The sequence below is a fragment of the Salvelinus alpinus genome, chromosome 24 (genome assembly GCF_045679555.1).
Source record: "Salvelinus alpinus chromosome 24, SLU_Salpinus.1, whole genome shotgun sequence".
Taxonomy (NCBI): Eukaryota; Metazoa; Chordata; class Actinopteri; order Salmoniformes; family Salmonidae; genus Salvelinus; species Salvelinus alpinus.
Window position 1 is genome coordinate 15,773,799 of NC_092109.1, and position 25,659 is coordinate 15,799,457.

A 25,659-nucleotide genomic window follows, 5' to 3' on the forward strand; every position below is an offset into this window, starting at 1 on the left:
TGCAGTAAAAAGGAAATATGAGAATTGCAGAATGAAGGAGGATCTCCAAGCCCATTTTCTGAGTGAATAACCACATATTGTTTTGAATTATTCAACAGATTGGTTTTAGCCAGACACCAACTAAAGACCTTAAGCTAATGAGGCTAACGAGCAAAATTGTGTCAATCTTTTTTCACCCATGGAAAGTCCAGTTCAAGTAAATACACACAAGTCGTTTCATGCATTTTATTACAATGCTTTAAATCTTCTAAGCAAGATCCTAGTTTCCCACCAAAAATCACAAAATATAAACAGAGTACTGTATGGATTTGATATGGTAAACAAAATGTATCTCCACAAAAATGGTGAAGCAAAATCGTTATTGTACAAGCATGACAAGACACAAAGGCATTTCACATAAACTGATACACAAACTGCAGTTAAAGTCTTGCTGAGGTTAGTGTTTCATTGAGTTTAGTACTATTTCATTCACATCCTGAGAGGGAGGGATAGTGCCCCTTCCTCTGCCTACTTAACCCTAGTACTGAACACCACCGAACACCAACCCTTACCTAACACCGGCCAACTCTGTTCATCAACAACAGGAAATATGCGACATTACAAACCAGAAAGGATGAGAGAGGGAATGAGAGAAAGAAAGTGTAGTTTGGTCCTCACCCACACAATGGCACAATTCCGCCATCCTATTGACTTCAGCCACATACTGTAACAGTCAGTTCTAGTGCAAAGTCATCCTGACTCCTGTAATCCTGACTCAATGTAATCGTAACTCGTCTCCTGTCCCATCAGCTCCACTGCTGCAGTCTACCAGCGGCCATTACCTCACTGCTAAATGACGTCATTCAGATGACTAGTTGGACAGAGAGAGGAATTTCATGTTGCTTGCGTCGCCACGTGGCTGATGAAAGAGAGGAGAAGCAGTCCCTGTTCAATGATGATAGAAGGCAGCTTTGAAAGAGAAGAGAGAGTGGACAAATCCTTATGCACTATTTACAATCAAAGGCTTCTACATCCTTAACTTCAAGTGGAATAATACAATAATATTATACAATTTAAGAGCCGGGGGGGGGGGGGGGGGGGGGGGTTGAACTTTCGGTCAACCGGTTCTGTTTCAGAGAGTCACACAGAGTCAGCAGGGAGAGCTGCAATGGGAGCCCTGCATGTGTTACTGTAAAGCGGTCCTGAAGTATAAAGTGCCTCTGCTGTATAAGACTTTGGAGTGGCTGCCTGCTGCAGTCCACACGCTTCTGGAGGGGTTTGGGGGTACACGGACCCCACACCCTCACCCCGTGGTCAGGTCTGAGTCGGGGGGTTCCAGGCTCTCAGCGATGTCCTCTAACTCGTCCAGCAGCTCTGAGAAGGAGGGTCTCCGAAACGCATCCATCTGAACCACAGGACAAGAGGACAACAAGCGTTAGCTTCTGCAGTAGATCGCACATGCAGGTCTTTCTCACACTCTTGTTATTGAGGTGGATTCTATTACCTGGATTCATTCAAAGCATGTTCAGATGCTGTCAAAGTGCATTCTAGCGCTGCGCACAGAAACACAGACAGTGCGCCTTTTAAATGGGATTTTCCAGACGATCATGGAGATGATAAACGCTGCGGATGTTGGTTCAAACTTAAATGACTTTTAAAAGGGACACCTAAATAAACGCAATGTGTTGGTCGGTCATACAACGTGTTTGAAATGAATCCTAAGTCTCTCAATTTCGTACAGGTGTTCTCACATTAACGCTCTCTCTCTGTCTCTGTCTGTCTGTCTGTGTCTCTCTCCCTCTATCTCTCTCTGTATCTCTCTCTCTCTCTCTGTCTGTCTGTGTCTGTCTCTCTCTCCCCTCCCCTCCAGTCCACACTGACCAGACAGCAGTTGGCTGACAGCTCCAGGATGTGTCGTGGACAGCCCTGCACCATCTTACTGAAGGCCTCCATGTCTAGACCATAGTCCTGCAGAGAGAACAAACACGATGTCAAAAGCATTGTACACCATTTGTACAACAGGTGTGTGTATGGGGGCCATAGATTATCACTAAGTAGTTACAGGTTAGAGAGCTAGATCAGATAACCAATGTCATGGCAAACAAGGGAAGTTATGAGACCACAACTATTGCTGTAGGCTACTGTTCACCCCACTTTTGATAACTGGGGACTATTGACGAATTTGCAGAACAAGTACTGTATGGATAGGATAACAGGGTGACTAACTGACCCTGCGGTCCTCCCACTTCCAATGACAAATGTCACAAAACAAAACAAATTTAAGTGAAACCTCAACGAGCACATTAAAGTCTCTCTCTGCTCCCGATGTCGACAGACAGGGACAATGTCACTGTCACTAATGGCCTAGCAACTGACAGTGCTATCAAGTCACTAGACTTGTGGACGTGTGTGTGTGTGTGTGTGGACGTGTTTAACTATACTTGTGGGGACCACAGGAATAGTAAACATACCAAACTTTGACCAACTGGGGACATTTTGTTCGTCCCCACAATGTCAAATGCTACTTCTGGGGGGGTTAAGGTTCGAATGAATGTTAGAATTAGGTTTAAGGTTAGTTTTAGAACTAGGGTTAGGTTTAGGGTTAGGGTTAAGGTTAGGTTTTTGGGTTAATGTTAGGGTAAGGGTACAGGTTGTGTTTAGGGGTTAAGGAAGTGTGTGTGGGTTTGTGCGCCTGCGTGCGTGCGCCAGTGTATGCGTGTGTTTTGTGTTCACCCGTGTTCTGGGAAGGATCTCAGGATCTGCTGGGATCCGACCCAGAATCTCACACAGCATGATCCCAAAGGAGAAGACGTCCACCTGGAGAAAAGCAGTTATCTTGTTTACTCAAGTCCTACTTCCACTATTACATTGTTATGAATTACTACATGTGTTAAATGAACGTTAAATAGACAGTACAAAGTAGTGTACTAAACTGGGATGCAGAGAGTGTGTGTAGGCTACCAACCTTGCGGTCATAGGGTTCCCCTCGGAGCATCTCGGGGGCCATCCAGAAAGCAGATCCCACCAGAGACATCTTCCTCTCGGGGTCGTTGACCGGCAATTCCACCATCACCTCTCTGGCCAGACCAAAGTCTGTCACCACCGCCTCCCTGCCCCGATACGTCTCCCGGATCAGACAGTTCTGAACACACAATGTTCAGACAACCGTTATATATATATATATATACACACACACGCACACGCACACGCACACAGTTCAGAATATTACTCCCAGGACTGGTCACTACTATCAAATCTATTTAAATTGACTATAAAGTTTACATAAAAATGTATACTTAAAGATGCACTATGCAGAAATGTTCTAGTTAATTTCAGTTTCTGTGACAAAACATGCAAGTATAGTGTAGAGAATCATTCTAGCATCTAAATCGCTGAGAAATATATTTTCCATAACCAAAAATATTGTATTTTCAGCTGTTAGAATCTGGTGTACAAAACCGAAAGTAAAAAAGACACAAAAACGGGAAGCATAAAAATAGAGCACATTGCTTTCAATGAGAATGACAGATCAATAACTCACATTTCTACGTGAATTTTGTCGGGTCGCCCTAAAAGTTACATATTGCAGCTTGAAATGTACAGTAGATATTCATAGAGCTGGTGTTCACAAGAAACACAATCATTGAAGTCATACAGTAGTCACACCGCAGTGCAACATGTTGACCACAAGAGGTCAGTGTAACACTTCTACGTCCACATGACAAGGCAATATAAACATCATCCATTCAATAAACGTCTCTTTGCATTTGAGCCTAGAGGTAGCAACCTAATTCCATAGAAAGTATGTGTGTGTTTCTACAAAACACCTCTTTATTCAGTGTTGGAGTGCTGACAGGTATGACTTATCACTGTACTGGAGATCAAACCACAAGATTCTCAAATGTACAAAGAGGCACAGGGACGGAGAATAATAGAACACAGTCATAACATTGGATACAACTGTCAAAACACACTTAAGATGACTGATCTGCCTATGGCTCCTGCATTAAACAGTACCCATATGAAACCAGCTGGTATAGCAGGCTGCCTCATAATCCGCTCTGAAACGTCCCTTCACCAGCCATCCTCTCTGAACATTGAATTATTGAGATGTGACCCGGGGGCCGAGGTGGCCATTTTGTTGTCCCGATACTAGTGATGACAGAGCGGAACAGTAATTTTCGACCAATAAGTCTGTGACAGGGATTTAGACTGTATCCGTATGTAGACCTATGGGTCAGTGGCTAGACAGAGATGATCAGTATCTGTGCTATATAAAACAGAGTATAGAGATCTCCATAACCTCTGTCCCTGATGCTGGTGGAGAGACTTGGCTGGTCCTAGTTAGAGCATGCAGGGCGTTTCCTGACACACCGTGGGCCTGTAATGACACAGCAATGGGAGGATCACAACCAAACAGCCCATCGTTATCTCATCACTGATGTGTTTTACCACCAAAGAGAGGAGTTTGGACTGTGATGGACAGATGATGAGAAAGGAAGACGTGCGTGTGTGTGTGTGCGTGCTTTGTATATAAACAACCCCCCTTTCATCCCGTTCACATACAGGGTTATCTAGGAGGTGGAATATACCCAACCGTAGCCCCTTCTTACTGGTACTATAGACTAGAGTCCTGTACAGGGGGTGTACTTGTACATCATGGTGCCTCACGCTACAGAAACAGGAGACAGGCTCCTGCCCTTTGTGCTGTTTTGGCTTGGACAAGGCTTACTTACTGACTGACTTACTATATAATGTACATGTGCAGGAGTTGGGCCTGTCTGCAGCATGGTGGAACTACCTAATGAAGTAGGAATAGTTGCCATTTGCGATGCAGCCTTTGAGAAAAGGCTTATTCTTATCCTTTCACATAGTTGTCCAGTGGAACTAAAACTGGCGATGAAGAACGCAAACCCTGGAGCTTGGCATTTGCGTTGTATACAGTGAAACAGTGAAAGGTTCAGTTCCGCGAAAGCTGGTGGAGGTCAAATCGGCATTAGGTTAGGTCCCTATCAGGAGGGTTTGTGTAGAGGGCAGATAGAATGGATATCTAAGGTGGCGCCACGGCTACGTGCTTGAGAAAATAGTCGGCTGACCCTAGTTATCTGATTTACAGATCAAGAAATAATCAGAAACATTTACTTTACTTGTCCTTGATACCTTCAGTCAACTTCCAACTCACGTCTGATACATGGGAAAAAATGACGTCAAATGAAAGTGACGTGCTTTTTTAACATTTTGGAGCCCAGATTGCATTAGTAAGGTACTTTGCTCTGACACCACTGTAGTTATCTGTCCAGACATGACCCGAGCCCGACCGTGGTGTGTGTGTGTGTGTGTGTGTGTGTGTGTGTGTGTGTGTGTGTGTGTGTGTGTGTGTGTGTGTGTGTGTGTGTGTGTGTGTGTGTGTGTGTGTGTGTGTGTGTGTGTGTGTGTGTGTGTACCTTGGAGTTGAGGTCTCTGTGGTAGATGTTCTTGTAGTGCAGGTAAGTCATGCCTCTGCTGATGTCACAGGCCAGATCCACCTTCTCCCTCCAACCCAGAGACACGTCCTCCTGGGCCAAGAGGTCTTCCAGACAGCCCCCACTCACATACTGACAGCACAGAGAGAGGCTGCGTAAGAACCATAGATATCCTATATCCAAGGGTTATACATATACATGGCAATCTATTCCCTCCAACAACCGTGACTACTGCCAGGTGCACAAATACAGAGGAGGGAATGTGCCGTTGAGATCCCTTACGTGTTTCTATGTGCTATACCATATAGATCGTGTTTCTATGAGTTTTACACAGGCATACCAGTCTCTTCCCTTCCAACACTGCTACTATGGTGAGATGCACACATGTACTGAGAAGAAAACACATCTGCAATCTGTGATTATCAACACGATCACAACAAACAAACTGACAATCTTACCTCCAATATTGGATACAGCTTATCCTCCCGCACGCAGATTCCAAGATACCTAGGAAGAATCAGCAAACAGATGATAATAATAATAGTTAGCATTAGTATCACAATGTTAAGCTGTTTTTGCAACAACTACACATCTTCCTCTAAAAACAGGCATTTGTCATATATGTTGGACAGGGACTGACCTGACAATGTTGGGGTGTGAGAGCTTCCGCAGTAGACTGATCTCTCGTACGATGCTCTCCTGGTCCACGTCGTTCTTATAGATCTTGACCACCATCACTTTTCTTGTGGTACAGTGTGACACCTAGACAACAGAGGGCGACATACTGTATTTTTACAGTGCCGTCTTTGCTCAGGTTTGATTGACAACAGTTGGCGCGATCTCACTATTCTGCATTTGTACAAGTTGTAAACGAGGCTGGATCTCTATGAACTGGAGCGAACGAGCAAAACAAACAGTGAATCGCTTCTTGTATACCAACACAACACAAAAGCGTGCTAAAAATAGAGCGACTTAAGCAACAGCCTTAACTTCCTGAGGTGATTAAAGTTTACTGCATCCTATTGTCTCTCTGTAAGGCAATACTGGTTCAGTGGTTCACCATGTGGCCTCCACAGTAGCATCCTCCACAGTAGCATCCTCTGTCTGCATCCCAAAAGGCACCCTATTCCCTATGTAGTGCACTACTTTAGACCGGTGCACTACATAGGGAATAGGGTGCAATTTGGGATTCAGCCTTTGACTGTTTGGCACAGGTTCTAGGAACTATCACTGGCTGACTGACTGCAAACTAATTACGCTCCTATCAGGACTGGGCTTTATATCGCCAAATCAAATCAAATCAATTTTTATTTGTCACATGTGCCGAATACAACAGGTGTAGACCTTACAGTGAAATGCTTACTTACAAACCCTTAACCAACAATGCAGTTTTAAGAAAAAATAAGTGTTAAAGTATTTACTAAATAAACTGAAGTAAACAATAAATAAATAAAATGAAAAATGAAAAAAAATAAGAAAATAGAAAACGGGGTACCGGTACAGAGTCAATGTGCGGGGGCACAGGTTAGTCGAGGTAATTGAGGTAATATGTACATGTAGGTAGAGGTAAAGTGACTATGCATCGATAACAGAGAGTAGCAGCAGCGTAAAAATGGAAGGGGAGTGGTCCAGGAAGCCATTTGGTTAGCTGTTCAGGAGTCTTATGGCTTGGGGGTAGAAGCTGTTAACTTCTTTGGGTATCTGATATGGGCAGAAAGCTTAAATTCTTGTTAATCTAACTGTACTGTCCAATTTACAGTAGCTATTACAGTGAAATAATACCATGCTATTGTTTGAGGAAAGTGCACAATTTTGAACATGAAAAGTTATTAATAAACAAATTATTAATAAATTATTAATAAATTAAATTATTAATTTGGGCAGTTCATTGGATCAGTCTAAAACTTTGCACATACACTGCTGCCATCTAGTGGCCTACATCTAATTTGCACCTGGGCTGGAATAATACATTATGGCCTTTCTCTTGCATTTCAAAGATAGTACAAAAAAAATACAAAACGGTTGGTTTTTTCTTTGTATTATCTTTTACCAGATCTATTGTGTTATATTCTACTACATTCCTTTCACATTTCCACAAATTTCAAAGTGTTTCCTTTCAAATGGTGCCAAGAACATGAAAATCGTTGCTTCAGGGCCTGAGCTTAAGGCAGTTAGATTTGGCTATGTCATTTTAGGCAAAATTGAAAAAAAAGGAGCAGATCCTTAAGATTAAGAAGCCTTTTGGACCTAGACTTGGCGCTCCGGTACCGGTTGCTGTGCGGTAGCAGAGAGAACAGTCGATGACTAGGGTGGCTGGAGTCTTTGGCAATTTTTAGGGCGTTCCTCTGACACCGTTTGGTATAGAGGTGTGGACTGAGCACGCACCCCTGAGGGGCCCCTGTGTTGAGGATCGGCGTGGCAGATGTGTTGTTACCTACCCTTACCACCTGGGGGCGACCCGTCAGGAAGTCCAGGATCCAGTTGCCGAGGGAGGTGTTTAGTCCCAGGGTCCTTAGCTTAGTGATGAGCTTTGAGGGCACTATGGTGTTGAATGCTGAGCTGTAGTCAATGAATAGCATTCTCACATAGGTGTTCCTTTTGTCCAGATGGGAAAGGGCAGTGTGGAGCTCAACAGAGATTCCATCATCTGTGGATCTGTTAGGGCTGTATGCAAATTGGAGTGGGTCTAGGGTTTCTGTTATAATGGTGTTGATGTGAGCCATGACCAGCCTTCGAAAGCACTTCATGACTATAGACGTGAGTGCTACGGGTCGGTAGTAATTTAGGCAGGTTACCTTGGTGTTCTTGGGCACAGGGACTATGGTGGTCTGCTTGAACCATGTTGGTATTACAGACTCGGTCAGGGACAGGTTGAAAATGTCAGTGAAGCCACTTGCCAGTTGGTCAGCGCATGCCCAGAGTACATGTCCTGGTAATCTGTCTGGCTCTGTGGCCTTGTGAATGTTGACCTGTTTAAAGGTCTCCTCACATTGGCTACGGAGAGCGTGATCACACAGTCGTCCCGAACAACTGGTGCTCTCATGCATGCTTCAGTGTTGCTTGCCTTGAAGCGCGCATAGAAGTAATTTAGCTCGTCTGGTTGGCTCGTGTCACTGGGCAATTCATGGCTGTGCTTCCCTTTGTAGTCCGTAATAGTTTGCAAGCCCTGCCACATCCGACGAGTGTCGGAGCTGGTGTAGAAGGATTCAATCTTAGTCCTGTATTGACGCTTTGCCTGTTTGATGGTTCGTCGGAGGGCATAGCGGGATTTATTATACGCGTCCGGGTTAGAGTCCTGCTCCTTGAAAGCATCAACTCTACCCTTTAGCTCAGTGCGGATGTTGCCTGTAATCCATGACTTCTGGTTGGGGTACTGTATGTACATACGGTCACTGTGGGGACGACATCATCGATGGACTTATTGATGAAGCCAGTGACTGATGTGGTGTACTCCTCAATGCCATCGAAAGAATCCCGAGACATATTCCAGTCTGTCCTAGCAAAACAGTCCTGTCACTTAGCATCTGCATCATCTGACCACTTCCGTATTGAGCGAGTCACTGGTAGTTCCTGCTTCAGTTTTAGCTTGTAAGCAGGAATCGGGAGGATAGAATTACGGTCAGATTTACCAAATGGAGGGTGAGGGAGAGCTTTGTACGCATCTCTGTGTGTGGAGTAAAGGTAGTCGAGAGTTTTTTCCCCTCTGTTTGCACATTTAACATGCTGGTAAAAATGTATGTTTCCCTGCATTAAGGTCTGCTACTAGGAGTGCCGCCTCTGGATGAGCATTTATTTTTTTCTTATGGCCGTATACAGCTTGTTGAGTGCGGTCTTAGTGCCAGAAACGGTTTGTGGTGGTAACTAGACAGCTATGAAAAATATAGATAAACTCTCTTGGTATACAGTGTGGTCTACAGCTTATCATGAGAAACTCTACCTCAGGCGAGCAAAACCTAGAGACTAAATGACATTTTGTGCAACAGCTGTTATTGACAAATAGACACAGACCACCTCCCCACTGTTCTATCTTGCCGATGCACGGAAAACACAGCCATCTGTATGTTATCCATGTCGTCATTCAGCCACGACTCGTGAAACGTAAGATACAGTAGTACAGTTTTTAATGTCCCGTTGGTAGGATAGTCTTGATCGGAGCTCTTCCAGATTATGATGCAATGATTGCATGTTGGCTAATAGGACTGATGGTAGAGACGGGTTATCTACTCGCTGTCTGATTCTCACAAGGCACCCCGACCTACGACCCCTATATCTCTGTCTCTTCTTCATGCGAATGATGGGTATTTGGGCCTTGTCCGGTGTCTGAAGTAAATCCCTTGCGTTCGACTCGTTAAAGAAAAAACCTTTGTCCAGTATGAGGTGAGTACTCACTGTTCTGATATCCAAAAGCTATTTTCGGTCATAAGAAACAGTGGCAGAAACATTATGTACAAAATAAGTTACAAATAACACGAGAAAAAACACGCACAACAGCTCAATTGGTTAGGAGACGGTAAAACGGCAGCCATCTCCTCCAGCGCCATTATCTCTGATCCTTATCTGAGCATCTGGGAGTTCCAGCTCAAGACAAACACGCTAGCAGGAATAGCAGGAAAGCCACGGTGGCCCTGCTACAATTGTGACCTGACATGGCCTCCAAGGAAAAGGACTAGGACTGTTGAAGACGCTGCCAGTGTTAAGTCATGATAATTTAAATGTTGTTCATTTGACTCTACAGACAGTACCTCACACCTAGACAGTATTAAGGGAACTTAAATTGTGTTCCTTTGTCTCGTGGGAATATGAATGCAGAGAAGAACATGTTTGCAGTGTAATTACTTGGGCATGTTGTGTCTGATGCTCTGAGGGGTGTTTAAGGGATCAGCCAAGGCATAATGTTGTCAGTTTTGACACCGGAGTTGGCAGTAGACAAAATGTAGGTTGCTCTTTGTATGGGACTGTATTGTATGTACAGTATGTATTCTGTTAAATATGTTGTAGTACACTTATCTGGATGTGTGCCATATAAAGCTTGATGCCACTTTTGAAATATGCTGATTTAATGAGGTAATTGTAACTGAAACAAACATGGTAATTAATGGGAAGTAAATCATAGACTTTAATTTGAGGGTGTGTGGAAGGTCAATTATTTTTTGCTCTATCTTCCACGCACACAAGCATACACATAAAAAAAATCCCAGCCATTTCCAAATGGAACAGGTCGTACCTTGTACACCTTGGAGAAGAAGCCACTCCCAATCAGCTCAGCACTGAAGTCTTCCCAGAATTCCAGCTTGCGGACGGCGGTGCGTAGCTTTTGCCATCGGTCCACCTGGCAGTAGGTGTCTGCTGCCTCTCCGAGCAGTGTGGGGCTGCTGGGTTCAGGGGTCACCTCCACCTCACACCTCATCCTAGACAGCTCGTCTGGTGAGGCACAGGGTCACAGGGTCAGACACTTAGTCTCACTCACTATCCATATCCCAGTGTTAAAGCCATCAGGCACTAGAAATATCTCCACGCTCTCCTTCAACCCAATTTAGAAATCTTGGAGACTAGTAAACATGAGAGAACAAGGCTTTTGAAAAAGAAAATAGATTTCATCTTTAAGTAAAGTGGGAGCGATTTGAAAGATAAATATACTAATTTAAAATGCAAATGAAACAGATTCAGAGGAAAGTGAGAACTGTTAGGTGAGCTGAAAGACATTCTGAGACGAAAACATAATTTGCATAGAAAATATATTTTGAATGCATTAGAATTAATTCCAAATAACTTTGCAATTTCCATCTAAGAACACCAGTGATTTTTGACTTGTATCTTCAAGACTGATACAACTTGTAATCTAACTGCCGAGTATAAGTCAATATGGTACTTCTGTAAGAAATCTAGTTTCAGAGGAAATTTAGTCAAGGTAATCTACTATTGGCTGACCTAACTGTGTCAAGTTTAACACCCAGTTGGAGACGCACAATCGCGGTTTAGATTGATTATTCTTTGCTTTTGCGGTGCGTAACCTAAAACTACAAACACACACGTCAGTAGAGGTCTATGACACCATCACAACAGCATATGTCATTGGTGCATTCAGCTCCAAGACAGAAAACACAAGATTAAAGCCTTGGTTACTGTATGTGACACCTGCTCAAGGCCAAACAGCCTCCTACTTGTCTCCTCACTGAGAGAGGCTTGTTCACACAGATTTAATCAGACAAGCTTCTCATAGCTTCTGCAATGGTGCAGAGTTGAAAATGGTTACGCTAAATATTTTCATCGCGATGATCAGATAAGGTAGGCGTGACAATAATGTAGTGGGAAAGTACACATGGTGACATAGATGTAATATGTCACCATGTGTAGAACATTGTTGTGTAGAACATTGTTTGTTATGGCAATGTCACCATCTAGGCCAAGGCAACCATTAACCAGGAAGAAACCATGAGAAACTAGATTCTTAAGTGTTTACAAATCCTCTAGGGTCAGTTTAGCGCACTTGTAAAAATGTTCTAAACGTTTTCCATTTGCAAGAGCAGGAACGTCTTTAATGAAAAGTCTTCAATCACAAGTGACAAGTGGCCACAATATGGCTGCAGCTATCTCTATTCGGTTTCTGGCAACATCTGATGTTGTCACTTTGACATGGAGTGGATTGGGTGGGGAATTCACCCTTGAGGCAGATAGTTCAGCCTTGATGTGACAGACTGAGTTAAACACGACTTCCCAGACTGCCAAGTTCCCTAAAGTGAACTGACAGATTTCTCCCTTCATCCCAAGGTCCCTCTTTATCCGCAGCAAAAACAGAACACGCTTTATATTTTCTTCCCGAGGGCCTTGAGAGGGCTTATTTTTGCTCCATTCTCACTGTTTTCCAACATATCTGACGCCATAAAAGAGACAGATATTGGTCGAGCCCCAGTTGGAATGTCATGGTTGGGTAAGAAAGTGGAATGACGATGGTATCTTTGCGGAAAGACGCTACGGCAAATTTCCAGTTAGGCAGCCGTGGCCGTGTGCCCAGAGTGGAGATGAGAAAGCCAGTGAACTCTGACCAACTACCAGGCTACACACAGGTCACCAGTGGAGGCTACTGAGGGGAGGACGGCTCTTAATAATGTCTGGAACGGAGCAAATGGAATGGCATCAAACACATAGAAACCATGTGTCTGATACCATTCCACTAATACCGCACCAGCCATTACCACGAGCCCGTCCTCTCCAATTAAGGTGCAGGTCAAATACAGGCCCCTGTATTACACCTCCCTGCTATGTGTAAACACAGGCCACTGGCAAGACAAGGCCTCTGAGACAGGGACTTCATCTGAAAGGTCAGAGAGTCTTACAAACAAAGGCCAAGAGTTCAATACTCCAGGGAATGTCATAATCCACAATCATACAGTCATGGCCTTCTGGGCACACTCTGGTTGAATCAATGTTGTTTCAACATTATCAATGTATTGTCTAATCACATATAACATTCAACATAATTTCAGCCACCCAATATACTGTATATTGAATACAGTTCAGGATGAAAAAGTAGAATTTCTAAGTAGAAGTTTCTATGCAATTTCAACGTATACATACTTCTGATGATTATGATGAAATGACCTTGATGTAACAACCACAAATATAAACGCAACATGTAAAGTGTTGGTCCCATGTTTCATGAGTGTAAATAAAAGACCCAAAAATGTTCCATACACACAAACATATTATCTCTCTCATCAGATTTTGTTCAGAAATTTGTTGACATGCCTGTTAATGAGCATTTTATTCTTTATCAAGATAATCCATCCGCCTGACAGGTGTGGCATATCAAGAAGCTGATTAAACAGCATGATCACTACACAGGTGCACCTTGTGCTGGGGACAATAAAAGGCCACTCTAAAATGTGCAGTTTTGTCACCAACACAATGCCAATGCCATTGAGGGAGCGTGCAATTGGCATGCTGACTGCAGGAATGTCCACTAGAGGTATTGCTAGAGAATTTAATGTTCATTGCTCTACCATAAACTGAATAGTATTTCTGTTTGTAATAAAGCCCTTTGTGGGGATAAACTCATTCTGATTGGTTGGGCCTGGCTCCCCAGTGTATTTAACCATCTACCAATAGGTGCCCTTCTTTGCGAGGCATTGGAAAACCGACCTGGTCTTTGTGGTTGAATCTGTGTGTGAAATCCACTGCTCGACTGAGGGACCTTACAGATAATTGTATGTGTGGGGTACAGAGATGAGGTAATCATTCAAAAATCATGTTAAACACTATTATTGCACCCAGAGTGAGTCCATACAGTTTATTATGTGACTTGTTAAGCACATTTTTACTCTTGAAATTATTTAGGCTTGTCATAACAAAAGGGTTGAACACTTACTGACTCAAGACATTTCATAATTTTTTATTAATTTGTAAGCATTTCTAAAAACATAATTCCATTTTGACATTATGGGGTATTATGTGTAGGCCAGTGACACATTCCAAATGTAATGTATGTTAAAGTCAGGCTGTAACACAACAAAATGTGGAAACAGTGAAAGGGTGTGAATACTTTCTGAAGGCACTATATTTGTTGGGATGGATAGGGGGTTGGAGATGTCATTTCCATAGACTTTGACAGTCTTTCCCAAACTGGGTCAAAATACCTCACACAACCTGCATCACCTACCTCTAACATGCAAATAAAGTTGATTATTAAATGTAACATACTTGTGGCTCCTAGTAAACCACAATCACTTGTTGACTATCCTTGTCGATTGTTCTTTGTTGACTTTCGATTAAGGATTCTACCTTAAAAACAAGAAAATATTTGTCTTGAGAAATTAGTCATGACTTGTTGAATGGATGAGAGAGAGATTGGGAAAGCGAATGTCTTAAGCACAAAGAGTCTGTGCACATTTGTGTGTGTGTGTGTGTGTGTGTGTGTGTGTGTGTGTGTGTGTGTGTGTGTGTGTGTGTGTGTGTGTGTGTGTGTGTGTGTGATGTGCCGCAGGGCCATTGCGTACAAGACAGATATTATTTGATCAACAACAGATGAACACGTCAGCGTGGATGAGAGATTGTAACGTCACCCCAACATTAAAAAGCCATCACGGCTCAATCCTTAGCCATCTATGACGTGGGGGCTTGCCAGTAATGGCTTTCTTTCTCTTTAACCATCCTTTTACAGCAAAGGCTCAATCCAAACTCCCATGGGCAGTCCAAGCAGCCTCCACTCTGCACAGCCATCAGTCCAATGAGTCTATCAGTCTACCCCCTGGCTCTCTTTGCAACCCCGGTCATCCTGACACATCCTCTCACACAATCTGCTTACCAGCCGCCCCCCCCCCCCCCCCCCCCCTCCCCCTCACAGTGGCGCAAAGCACACCACAATAGACAGATGATTGACAATGTTATAACAGACAAAAAACTAAGGGGAGTGGAATAACCTCCTCTCACTCAGCGACTGAGCTAAACAAGGCGTAATGTTGTGTACAGACATACAGACCGGGCTTGGAAGGAGGACATGTTAGATAACATACATAAGGGCTAAAGCCCTAACATGGGAATCATAATCAGCCCATTTAGGTCCCAGAAGGGATTGAGGGGTTAAGGGGTTTACATAGAGAGATGGATCTGAAATCCTTTACCCCACACTTCCTGTCTCATGTCAACTAAAGATCAAATCCTGCTTTTTCTCTGTCAGATTTGTGAAACGATTGCTTCTGCTCATATCTGCATACAGTGCCCCTTTTATTTCCTTCATTCCAGCATCAGCCTTTCAGCACTATGGGATATGTGCACCATGCATATTTCACTGCACACAGTCAACATCTCGTCATATCCAATAATCTTTCATTGATAGGCTAACGTTTCCTTTCCACACCCATCTTTTGCTTTGTAATATATTGCTTTCTAACAACCATGGTGTACAGTACAGTGTAGTACAGTGTCATATCAAAACAAACAGGCAATTACCTGGTGAAATATTCATTTTCTGCTTCCATGAGCTATCACCTATTGTACATGACACACACAGACAGAAACCTGCTTGGCTGGTCCCTTACCGTAGCACATTTATTCTCTTATAGGACTGAAACTGTTCTGCGCTTCCTCCTCACATTCTCTCCCACTAAAACTCTCAAAGCGTGCAGGAGAGTGGGCAGAAAAGCCTTCCTCATGTGTGTGTATGCATGACTGTGTGCTCATGCACGAGTATATGTGTGAGTGCGTGAGCATGTGTAGATTCATGAGAACTAGTTGAGTTGGTGTGGGCTAAACTGTCTGCCCGAACATTATACCGTATGTGTGAGGGCAGGGGCGCAACTTTCTCTTGGGACGGGGGGGCATGCCATTCTGAAGTGATACAAAAAGAGGCAGCGGTGTGCTTTAAGACCATGCAGACGTCTCCGAGCGGTCGCATAGGCTGTTTGGAGTGTTTATCCGACTGGATAAAGATAAATATACAGTACCAGTCAAAAGTTTGGACACACCTACTCATTCCAGGGTTTTTCTTTATTTTTACTATTTTCTACATTGTAGAATAATAGTGAAGACATCAAAACTATGAAATAACACATGTGGAATCATGTAGTAAACTAAATATATTTTATATTTGAGATTCTTCAAAGTAGCCACCATTTGCCTTGATGACAGCTTTGCACACTCTTTCTGTATATATATATATATATATGGCCCCCCCACTTCTAAAACCAAAGTTGCGCCCCTGTGTGAGGGTTTATTCGGACTCTTGCAGGGGTTTGCACTGAGTGGTCCTTTGGAGCATTACGCAAACTCTGTGCCAGTCTTTGTCTGCCTGTGTAATTCCCAAGGAGAAATGAATGTGTGAGTACGACATATCTGAGTATACGAGCTACTGAAAAGAGGATGTGGTTGCGCTAATGGGAGTACGGTATGTACCCTGTATAAGTATGGAAAGACAGTGAGTGATAGATGGGAGAGAGAGAGAGAGAGGCAATCACGATGCAAGCTGGGTTAAGCATTGTTGGACATGTGGAGGGCCACCCACCACTAAACAATCCCAGAGCCACTCAGCCCTGATTTCATGAGAGGGCCAGAGAGAGGCAGAGACGGGGGAGTCAAAAAGAACAAGGCCTTGTGTGGGTGATGTGATGAGCATAACAATATATACAAATAAACCTGATCAACAACAACAACAACCTTACACTGACCAGCAGCACAGGCTGGCTCAGACTCAATGCGTTATTTAATACGCAATTTGCAAGTTGATATCACTCTCGTATGCAATACAGTTAGTCTAACATCCTTATAGGCGATGCAACAAATGAGATCAGGTTGAAAAGAGACGGAATAGAGCTTTTCTAAATAGGCCTCCCACTCGTGGATAATAATTCATTTATGCTCCTGTGTCATGAGGCTGCATGGAGAGCTGGCAGAGTTTGGAATTGTGTTGATGGAAAGAAGCATCGGGTCCTGACCTGGTTGGGCTTTGCTGTGCTGGGTAAATAATTCAGTCTAGTGGAACTCTAGAGCTGCTGCTGGCTCTCTGCTCCCTCCCTCTCTGGCCCCTGTGACATGGCTCTCTGCTCCCTCACTTTCTGGCCCCGTCCCCTGTGACATGGCTCTCTGCTCCCTCCCTCTCTGGCCCCTGTGACATGGCTCTCTGCTCCCTCCCTCTCTGGCCCCGTCCCCTGTGACACGGCTCTCTGCTCCCTCCCTCTCTGGCCCCTGTGACATGGCTCTCTGCTCCCTCCCTCTCTGGCCCCTGTGACACGACTCTCTGCTCCCTCCCTCTCTGGCCCCTGTGACACGACTCTCTGCTCCCTCCCTCTCTGGCCCCTGTGACACGACTCTCTGCTCCCTCACTTTCTGGCCCCGTCCCCTGTGACACGACTCTCTGCTCCCTCCCTCTCTGGCCCCTGTGACACGACTCTCTGCTCCCTCCCTCTCTGGCCCCTGTGACACGACTCTCTGCTCCCTCACTTTCTGGCCCCGTCCCCTGTGACACGACTCTCTGCTCCCTCCCTCTCTGGCCCCTGTGACACGACTCTCTGCTCCCTCCCTCTCTGGCCCCTGTGACACGACTCTCTGCTCCCTCACTTTCTGGCCCCGTCCCCTGTGACACGACTCTCTGCTCCCTCCCTCTCTGGCCCCGTCCCCTGTGACACGACTCTCTGCTCCCTCCCTCTCTGGCCCCTGTGACACGACTCTCTGCTCCCTCCCTCTCTGGCCCCGTCCCCTGTGACACGACTCTCTGCTCCCTCCCTCTCTGGCCCCGTCCCCTGTGACATGGCTCTCTGCTCCCTCCCTCTCTGGCCCCGTCCCCTGTGACACGACTCTCTGCTCCCTCCCTCTCTGGCCCCGTCCCCTGTGACACGACTCTCTCAGGTTACTTACCGTCACCCTAGACGGTCTGGCTCCCGGGGTCACGACCTGCTGCTTCCAAAAGGTCGGCCTGTGTGTATGTTTGGGGAGTGTGTGTGTGTGTATGTTTGGGGAGTGTGTGTGTACGTGTGTGATAAACTGCTGGAAAAGACTATGTAAGGAAACCACCCAGGCAGAGTTGAATGTTCATCATGTAAAACATACAAAACACTGACTCCAACTGTAGGTCTCTCATGACAAATATAATGATCACGGCATTAGGAGCTTAGAGCACCCTGCCCAAGACGCTTAGCCATTCAGCATGAAGATATCTATAGTCCCACACCCTGAATAACTTCCTGATGGAGTCGGAAGTTTACATACACTTAGGTTCGAGTCATTAAAACTCATTTTTCAACCACTCCACACATTACTTGTTAACAAACCATAGTTTTGGCAAGTCGGTTAGGACATCTACTTTGTGCATGACACAAATAATTTTTCCAACAATTGTTTACAGACAGATTATTTCACTTATAATTCACTGTATCACAATTCCAGTGGGTCAGAAGTGTACATACACTGAGTTGACCGTGCCTTTAAACAGCTTGGGAAATGGCTTTAGAAGCTTCTGATAGGCTAATTGACATCATTTGAGTCAATTGGAGGTGTACCTGTGGATGCATTTCCAGGCCTACCTTCAAACTCAGTGCCTCTGCTTGACATCATGGGAAAATCAAAATAAATCAGCCTAGACCAGAAAATTGTAGATATCCACAAGTCTTGTTCATCCTTGGGAGCAATTTCCAAACGCCTGAAGGTACCACGTTCATCTGTACAAACAATAGTACGCAAGTATAAACACCATAGGACCACACAGTCGTCATACCGCTCAGGAAGGAGACGCATTCTGTTTCCTAGAGATGAACGTACTTTGGTGCGAAAAGTGCAAATCATTCCGAGAACAACAGCAAAGGACCTTGTGAAGATGCTGGAGGAAGCAGGTACAAAAGTATCTATATCCACAGAAAAACGAGTCCTATATTGACATAACCTGAAAGGACGCTCGGCAAGGAAGAAGCCACTGCTCCAAAACCGCCATAAAAAAGCCAGACTACGGTTTGCAACTGCACATGGGGACAAAGATCGTACTTTTTGGAAAACTGTCCTCTGGTCTGATGAAACAAAAATAGAACTGTTTTGCCATAATTTACCATTGTTATGTTTGGAGGAAAAAGGGGGAGGCTTGCAAGCCGAAGAACCACATCCCAACCGTGAAGCACGGGGGTGGCAGCATCATGTTGTGGGGGTGCTTTGCTGCAGGAGGGACTGGTGCACTTCACAAAATAGATGGCATAATGAGGAAAGAAAATTATGTGGATATATTGAAGCAACATCTCAAGACATCAGTCAGGAAGTTAAAGCTTGGTCGCAAATGGGTCTTCCAAATGGACAATGACCTCAATGACTTCCAAAGTTGGGGCAAAATGGCTTAAGGACAACAAAGTCAAGGTATTGGAGTGGCCATCACAAAGCCCTGACCTCAATCCTATAGAAAATTTGTGTGCAGAACTGAAAAAGCTTGTGCGAGCAAGGAGGCCTACAAACCTGACTCAGTTACACAAGCTCAGGAGGAATGGGCCAAAATTCACCCAACTTATTGTGGGAAGCTTGTGGAAGGCTACCTGAAATGTTTGATCCAAGTTAAACAATTTAAAGGCAATGCTACCAAATACTAATTGAGTGTATATAAACTTCTGACCCACTGGGAATGTGATGAAAAAAATTAAAGCTGAAATAAATAATTCTCTCTACTATTCTGACATTTCACATTCTTAAAATAAAGTGGTGATCCTAACTGACCTAAGACAGGGAATTTGTACTAAGATTAAATGTCAGGAATTGTGAAAAACTGAGTTTAAATGGATTTGGCTAAGGTATATATATATATTCAACTGTATATCCACAGATTTTATTCCTTTAATCACATGTACTGTACAATTTGTTCTCCATTGTCATTATTCAGGTCACATTATCTTGTCAAGTGCCGGTGGTGGGAAGAGTCAGACTTAGGGAGTATCAATCAGACGTCAGTGACTGAAGCCTGATAGCACTATTACTGGATCAGCTTTCTGACAAACACTTGACCAGCCAAAGACAAATTACAATCTAGGCCCAGCATTTATTGAAGGGAATGAATAGATGGAATGGGTGAGAATGGTTCAGTACCAGGCTACCAGGCCAGGTGCCTGGCTACCAGGCCAGGTGCCTCCTCACAGCTCTGCCACATTCCACAACCCTGCCCAGGACAACTACCTTCCAACCTAGCTACTGCTGGAGCACAGTCTGCTACTGGTGGTGAACTGTCTACTCTCTACCACTGTTACCCTGGCACACCATCAGAGAGCCCACAGAGACTGGTTAGAAGCAGCGGGGGGCACTTACTATACAATGCAATGGATAGGATATTACTGGGTTCTACACCAACTAAACAAACAATACCCATCAAAACAGTTTCTTGGGGATTAACATTTTCCCTGACCAGAACTATGTATAATGCAGCAGCTTCGTGTGGGATTCAGGTTGTTTTCAGTTCAATTGTGTAGGCAGGCTTTTTAAGTAGATACGTTTCAAGTAAAAGTGTGGCCAGTCATGCTAGTTACTTTTTATGAAGGATTAACCTTGGCCAGGAGAGAAAACGGGGCTGTAGGAAGGATCTTACTTAGGACGGGGGAAGGATCTACCTTGCCTGTGTGTCATCTAAAACAATCCAGGATGTGAGAAGGCACAGCATCGCAGTGATATAGGTGTCACTACAGACTCTGGTTCAATCCCAGGCTTTGTCTTAACCGGCCACGACCGGGAGACCCAGGTGGCGCACAATTGGCCCAACATCGTCCAGGTTGGGGGAGGGTTTGGCCCGACCGCGCTCTAGCAACTCCTTGTGGTGGCCGGGCGCATGCTCGCTGACTACGGTCACCAGCTGTACAGTGTTTCCTCCGACACATTGGTGCGGCTGCCTCCCAGGTTAAGCGAGCAGTGTGGCTTGGCCCGGGCCGTGTTTCGGAGGACGCATGGCTCTCAACCTTAGCCTCTCCCGAGTCCGTACGGGAGTTGCAGCGATCGGACAAGACCGTAACTACCAATTGGATATCACGAAATTGGGGAGAAAAAAAAGGGGTAAAAAGTAATAATAATTTTTTAAAAGAGCTGGTCACCACGTGGCAGGGTTCAGCCAGCAATTGCGTACCAGCGTTGTGGCACACAGAGAAAGGCTAACTCGTGTGGCTAAGCCCCTAATGAATCGACTCCCTTGTCCATGGACAAACCCCCACAGATGACCTACGCACATTCATTCAGCTACTTTGCTCCAACTGAACAATCGACTGCAACCACAAAAATGTCCCAGTAGTGAAACACCACAGAGCAATAATATCAATATAACCAAGGACGGTACATGGCAAACAGAAAGCACAGACAAAACGTACATCACTCCTAGCGGGAGAGAACATTCTTAAGAGCATTTCTCATTCCTTCTCTAAGTGAGTGAGAATGACTTCTAGATCTGATGAATGCTTTGTACCTGCAGAAAGGACACTGGGTAAGAGATCTGATCTTGTCATTGAAACGCCATAAGAGACTGTGCTGTTCCTCAGGCTCAGAGACAAATTACCACGGACTAGCTTGACAGTCGTATTGTCTTTGTCTAATGCACAGTGGATAGATCCGTAGGCTACCTTGCGCACCTCTTACAAAGGCTGATGCAAATCATTTCATCCATACAATATTTCTACCAAGTGTGCTGATATTTCATTAAATCTTCAGGTATACTGGATGTGCATCCAGTCAGTGTAAATATCAATACAGAAATACAGTATGTGAATTATAATAATGTAAAGTTAATTTTCTGTCTTACCTGTATATCAAGCACTGAATCAACTGTACCCCCCCCTTTACAGGCCCACAATGCCTGTTCTGTTGTCTGATATTAATAACTGATTTATGACTTGTCCTCCTCTGTCCTCGTTCAGGGGGGCAGTGGCACAGTTCCTGTTCTTGCCCTGCTCCTGGACAAATCTAATAAGACCAACTACAAGCCACAGGCAACCAAGGCTCTCCAACTCTCTGATTCCATTGATGCCTAGCGAGCTCATAACCGTAAAAGCAAGAGAGCACACTTTCTATTCAAACAGGCACAAAACATTCTCCCAAATCGATTTCGTGCTATTATCTACTCTTCTATTTCCTTTAATCAAGAAAATAGACATTTGACCTACAGTATGAGCCTATCTGATCATAATGATTATTACTGCCGGATACACATGTCAGAATCTCCTAAAAGAGCCACAAGATGATGCTTGTCCTTACTACAAGAGATCCTACTCTCTGTGAACAATTTGAACTGAATTGAATGAATTCAAAATTATTAACAAAAATTATGTCGATGATCCTCGGATTTTTTGGGACACCGTGAATAAAATCACAATTAAAAGAAGATATCAGAATTGGAAAAGATTTTTACCGATGTTAGTGTTCTCAACAAACACTTTTTTCAAACCAGGTAGCAACTACTCTTTTCAAAGTCACGAGAGAACTAAATCTATTGATAAGACAATGAGCAGAATCTGCCATCCATCGAGGTAGACTCAACCATTACTTCCATGGTAATCGACCCAGTCGTCTACCGGCCAACAAGCTACGCAGTAATGATCAATTAGCCAATATTGCAACTATTGAATTTGAATCAGGTGAATTACTATCAGAAACAAAATGTATTAACCAAAGATTCTCCCCATTTTAATAAAGAATTGTACACCTCTGATTGTAAATCCACACCGAGCCAGATCAAATAAAATTAAATGTTATTGGTCACATACACATGGTTAGCAGATGTTAATGCGAGTGTAGCGAAATGCTTGTGCTTCTAGTTCCGACCATACAGTAATATCTAACAAGTAATATAACAAAAATTGAGTCGTTTTTAAAAAAGATATAAGAACTCCTCTTCTCTCAACTGAGGAAGCCGGCTTGCTGGAAGCCCCACGTCTCTCTCCATGAACTCAAAATGGCATTGGATAGCATGAATAAAGGCAAATTACCTGGTTGTGATGGTATTCCTCCTGAGGTCTATTTCACATTTTGGAAACAATTAGGTCCACTGTTACTTGAAATCAACAGTGAAGAGGCGACTCTGGGATGCTGGCCTTCTAGGCAGAGTTCCTCAGTCCAGTGTCTGTGTTCTTTTGCCCATCTTAATCTTTTATTTTTATTGGTCAGTCTGAGATATGGATTTTTCATTGCAACTCTGCCTAGAAGGCCAGCATCCTGGAGTCTCCTCTTCACTGTTGACGTTGAGACTGGTGTTTTGCGGGACTTAATGAAGCTGCCAGTTGAGGACTTGTGAGGCGTCTGTTTCTCAAACTAGACACTCTAATGTACTTGTCCTCTTGCTCAGTTGTGCACTGGGGCCTCCCACTCTTTCTATTCTGGTTAGAGTCAATTTGCACTGTTCTGTGAACAGCAGACATGGAAACTTTCCGTGGGAATTAACTGGAATATATGGGAATTAACAGAAATATGTGCTAATTAATATTAATACCATTTAAATGTAGATGTGTTTTCATTGGATATATTTACCATATCATGTGCAGACAGAAACAAACATTTTACCATATCATAAGTAGACGTAATTGCAAATTACTAAATCCTTCCAATAGAAAAAAAAAGAGTTACGAATTGAACTTTAATTAAATGAGTTGACTCTTCAATGGGACGATTTCACTGAACAACAAAAGAAAGGGAATATTGAATGATCCCCAATGATCCATCGCATTTCCAAAAATGTTTTCAACATACATCTGTAAAATGATAGTCTAGAAACTAAAGCTTTGGTTGTCTTCCTCTCAGGCTACCATGTCTTCTCCCTGGACCTCCTCAATGTCCTCCTCTTGAACATCAGACTCTGAGGCCTCATCTTCACTGTCACTTTCCAACCTTGTTGAGGATGGCTCGTTGTCAGGCTCAAAAAGCCTCAAATTTCCCCGGATGCCTCCCAATTTTTCAACCCTTATATTGGTCAGTCTGTTGCGTGCGTGTTCCCAAACAAGGACCAGTTGCGCTCTGAGGCGGCTGATGTTGGTGGAAGTCCCTTCCACCAGGTGGCTGAGGAGATATGTTGGCACGACTGCCATATTGCATCTCCATCCCAAAGCCCTTGCTTGGAAGTGTACTTCGCCAGACTGCCAAGAACCTTGCCCTCATCCAGGCAAAGGTGGCGAGACACGGTAGTTTCCTCTGCTTGGAGCAACAGTGAAGTGGGCAGGGCCGTACGGATTTCTTCTCTTACATCTACAAGCAGAGTCTGAACATCAGACAGGATGGCATTGTCTCCCTCAATCCGTGCAATGGCTACTGCTATAGGTTTCAGGAGTTTCAGGCTGCTTACCACTCTCTCCCAAAATACATCATCCAGGAGGAGCCCCTTGATGGGGCTGTCCATATCGGCAGACTGTGATATGGCCATTTCTTGGAGAGACTCCTTCACCTCCAGGAGACTGTCAAACATGATGACAACACCAGCCCAACAGGTGTTACTGGGCAGCTTCAATGTGGTGCTCTTATTCTTCTCACTTTGCTTGGTAAGGTAGATTGCTGCTATAATGACCCTTGATGATGATGACCCTTCACATACCTAACAATTTCCTTGGCTCTCTTGTAGAGTGTATCCATTGTTTTCAGTGCCATGATGTCCTTGAGGAGCAAATTCAATGCATGAACAGCACAGCCAATGGGTGTGATGTGAGGGTAGGACTCCTCCACTTTAGACCAAGCAGCCTTCATGTTCGCAGCATTGTCTGTCACCAGTGCAAATACCGTTTGTGGTCCAAGGTCATTGATGACTGCCTTCAGCTCATCTGCAATGTAGAGACCGGTGTGTCTATTGTCCCTTGTGTCTGTGCTCTTGTAGAATACTGGTTGAGGGGTGGAGATGATGTTGTTAATTATTCCTGGCCCACGAACATTCGACCACCCGTCAGAGATGATTGCAATACAGTCTGCTTTCGCTATGATTTGCTTGACCTTCACTTGAACTCTGCATCCAGCAAATGAGTAGATAAAGCATGTCTGGTTGGAAGGGTGTATGCTGGGTGAAGAACATTCAGAAATCTCTCCCAATACACATTACCTGTGAGCATCACAGGTGAACCAGTTGCATACACAGCTCGAGCAAGACATTCATAAGCATTTCTGACTACGTTCCTCCATTGAGTCACAAAAACTTCTGATTCCAGGAGGACCATGAGCTGTTGCTATCGATATGGTGTCTGATTCATCATTTTCACCTTGAATAGAAGTAGTGGGACTTTTGTCAGAGGTTGCTTGTTGTGAGTGCTGAGGGAACTTTATGCACTTGGCCAGATGATTCTGCATCTTTGTTGCATTCTTCACATATGATTTGGCACAGTATTTGCAAATGTACACAGCGTTTCCTTCTACATTAGCTGCAGTGAAATGTCTCCACACATCAGATAGTGCCCGTGGCATTTTCCTGTAAAGATTAGAAAAAAATGAGTAAAAAAAACAAATACAATTCCATGTACAGATAATTAGTGAAGCAGTTAGATTAAACATCTCCTTTGTAAGATAAATGTTTTAAAATGAAACATATATGGAAACAGGTGAATTAACACTCAGTTAGCAGGCTCAAGCAAGCTAAAACCCACATGGTAGCAAAAACTAACTAGCAGAAATTATTAACAAGTTAGAAATGATTTAAACACACTTTGCTGTAGGCTACTATTTACTAGTTAACAAAAATCATGTATGTCATAAAATATATTCACCCCACCCAGTATTGTAATCAAAACTTACCAGAAGGCATGTTGTCCTTGGCCCAGACAGTGTA

General features: G+C 44.0%; 1 protein-coding gene across 5 annotated transcripts in view; it reads right to left on the bottom strand.

Annotated features, from left to right (window-relative positions):
• Positions 1-211: 211 nt before the first annotated feature.
• LOC139552229 (dual specificity testis-specific protein kinase 2-like) overlaps positions 212-25,659 on the bottom strand; it is a 28,768-nt gene continuing 3,320 nt past the window's right edge. For 4 of the 5 annotated variants that reach the window (XM_071363750.1, XM_071363751.1, XM_071363752.1 and 1 more), the window contains 8 exons: positions 10,666-10,862; positions 6,082-6,203; positions 5,900-5,948; positions 5,424-5,573; positions 2,945-3,121; positions 2,713-2,796; positions 1,861-1,947; positions 212-1,384 (listed from right to left, as the gene is read on the bottom strand). In XM_071363750.1, the coding sequence (XP_071219851.1) occupies positions 1,283-1,384; positions 1,861-1,947; positions 2,713-2,796; positions 2,945-3,121; positions 5,424-5,573; positions 5,900-5,948; positions 6,082-6,203; positions 10,666-10,862 (968 nt within the window). In that variant the 3' untranslated portion in view covers positions 212-1,282. Of the gene's footprint in view, positions 1,385-1,860; positions 1,948-2,712; positions 2,797-2,944; positions 3,122-5,423; positions 5,574-5,899; positions 5,949-6,081; positions 6,204-10,665; positions 10,863-22,852; positions 23,011-25,659 lie in introns of those variants that run through there. The other variant, XM_071363754.1, reaches the window with a different exon arrangement.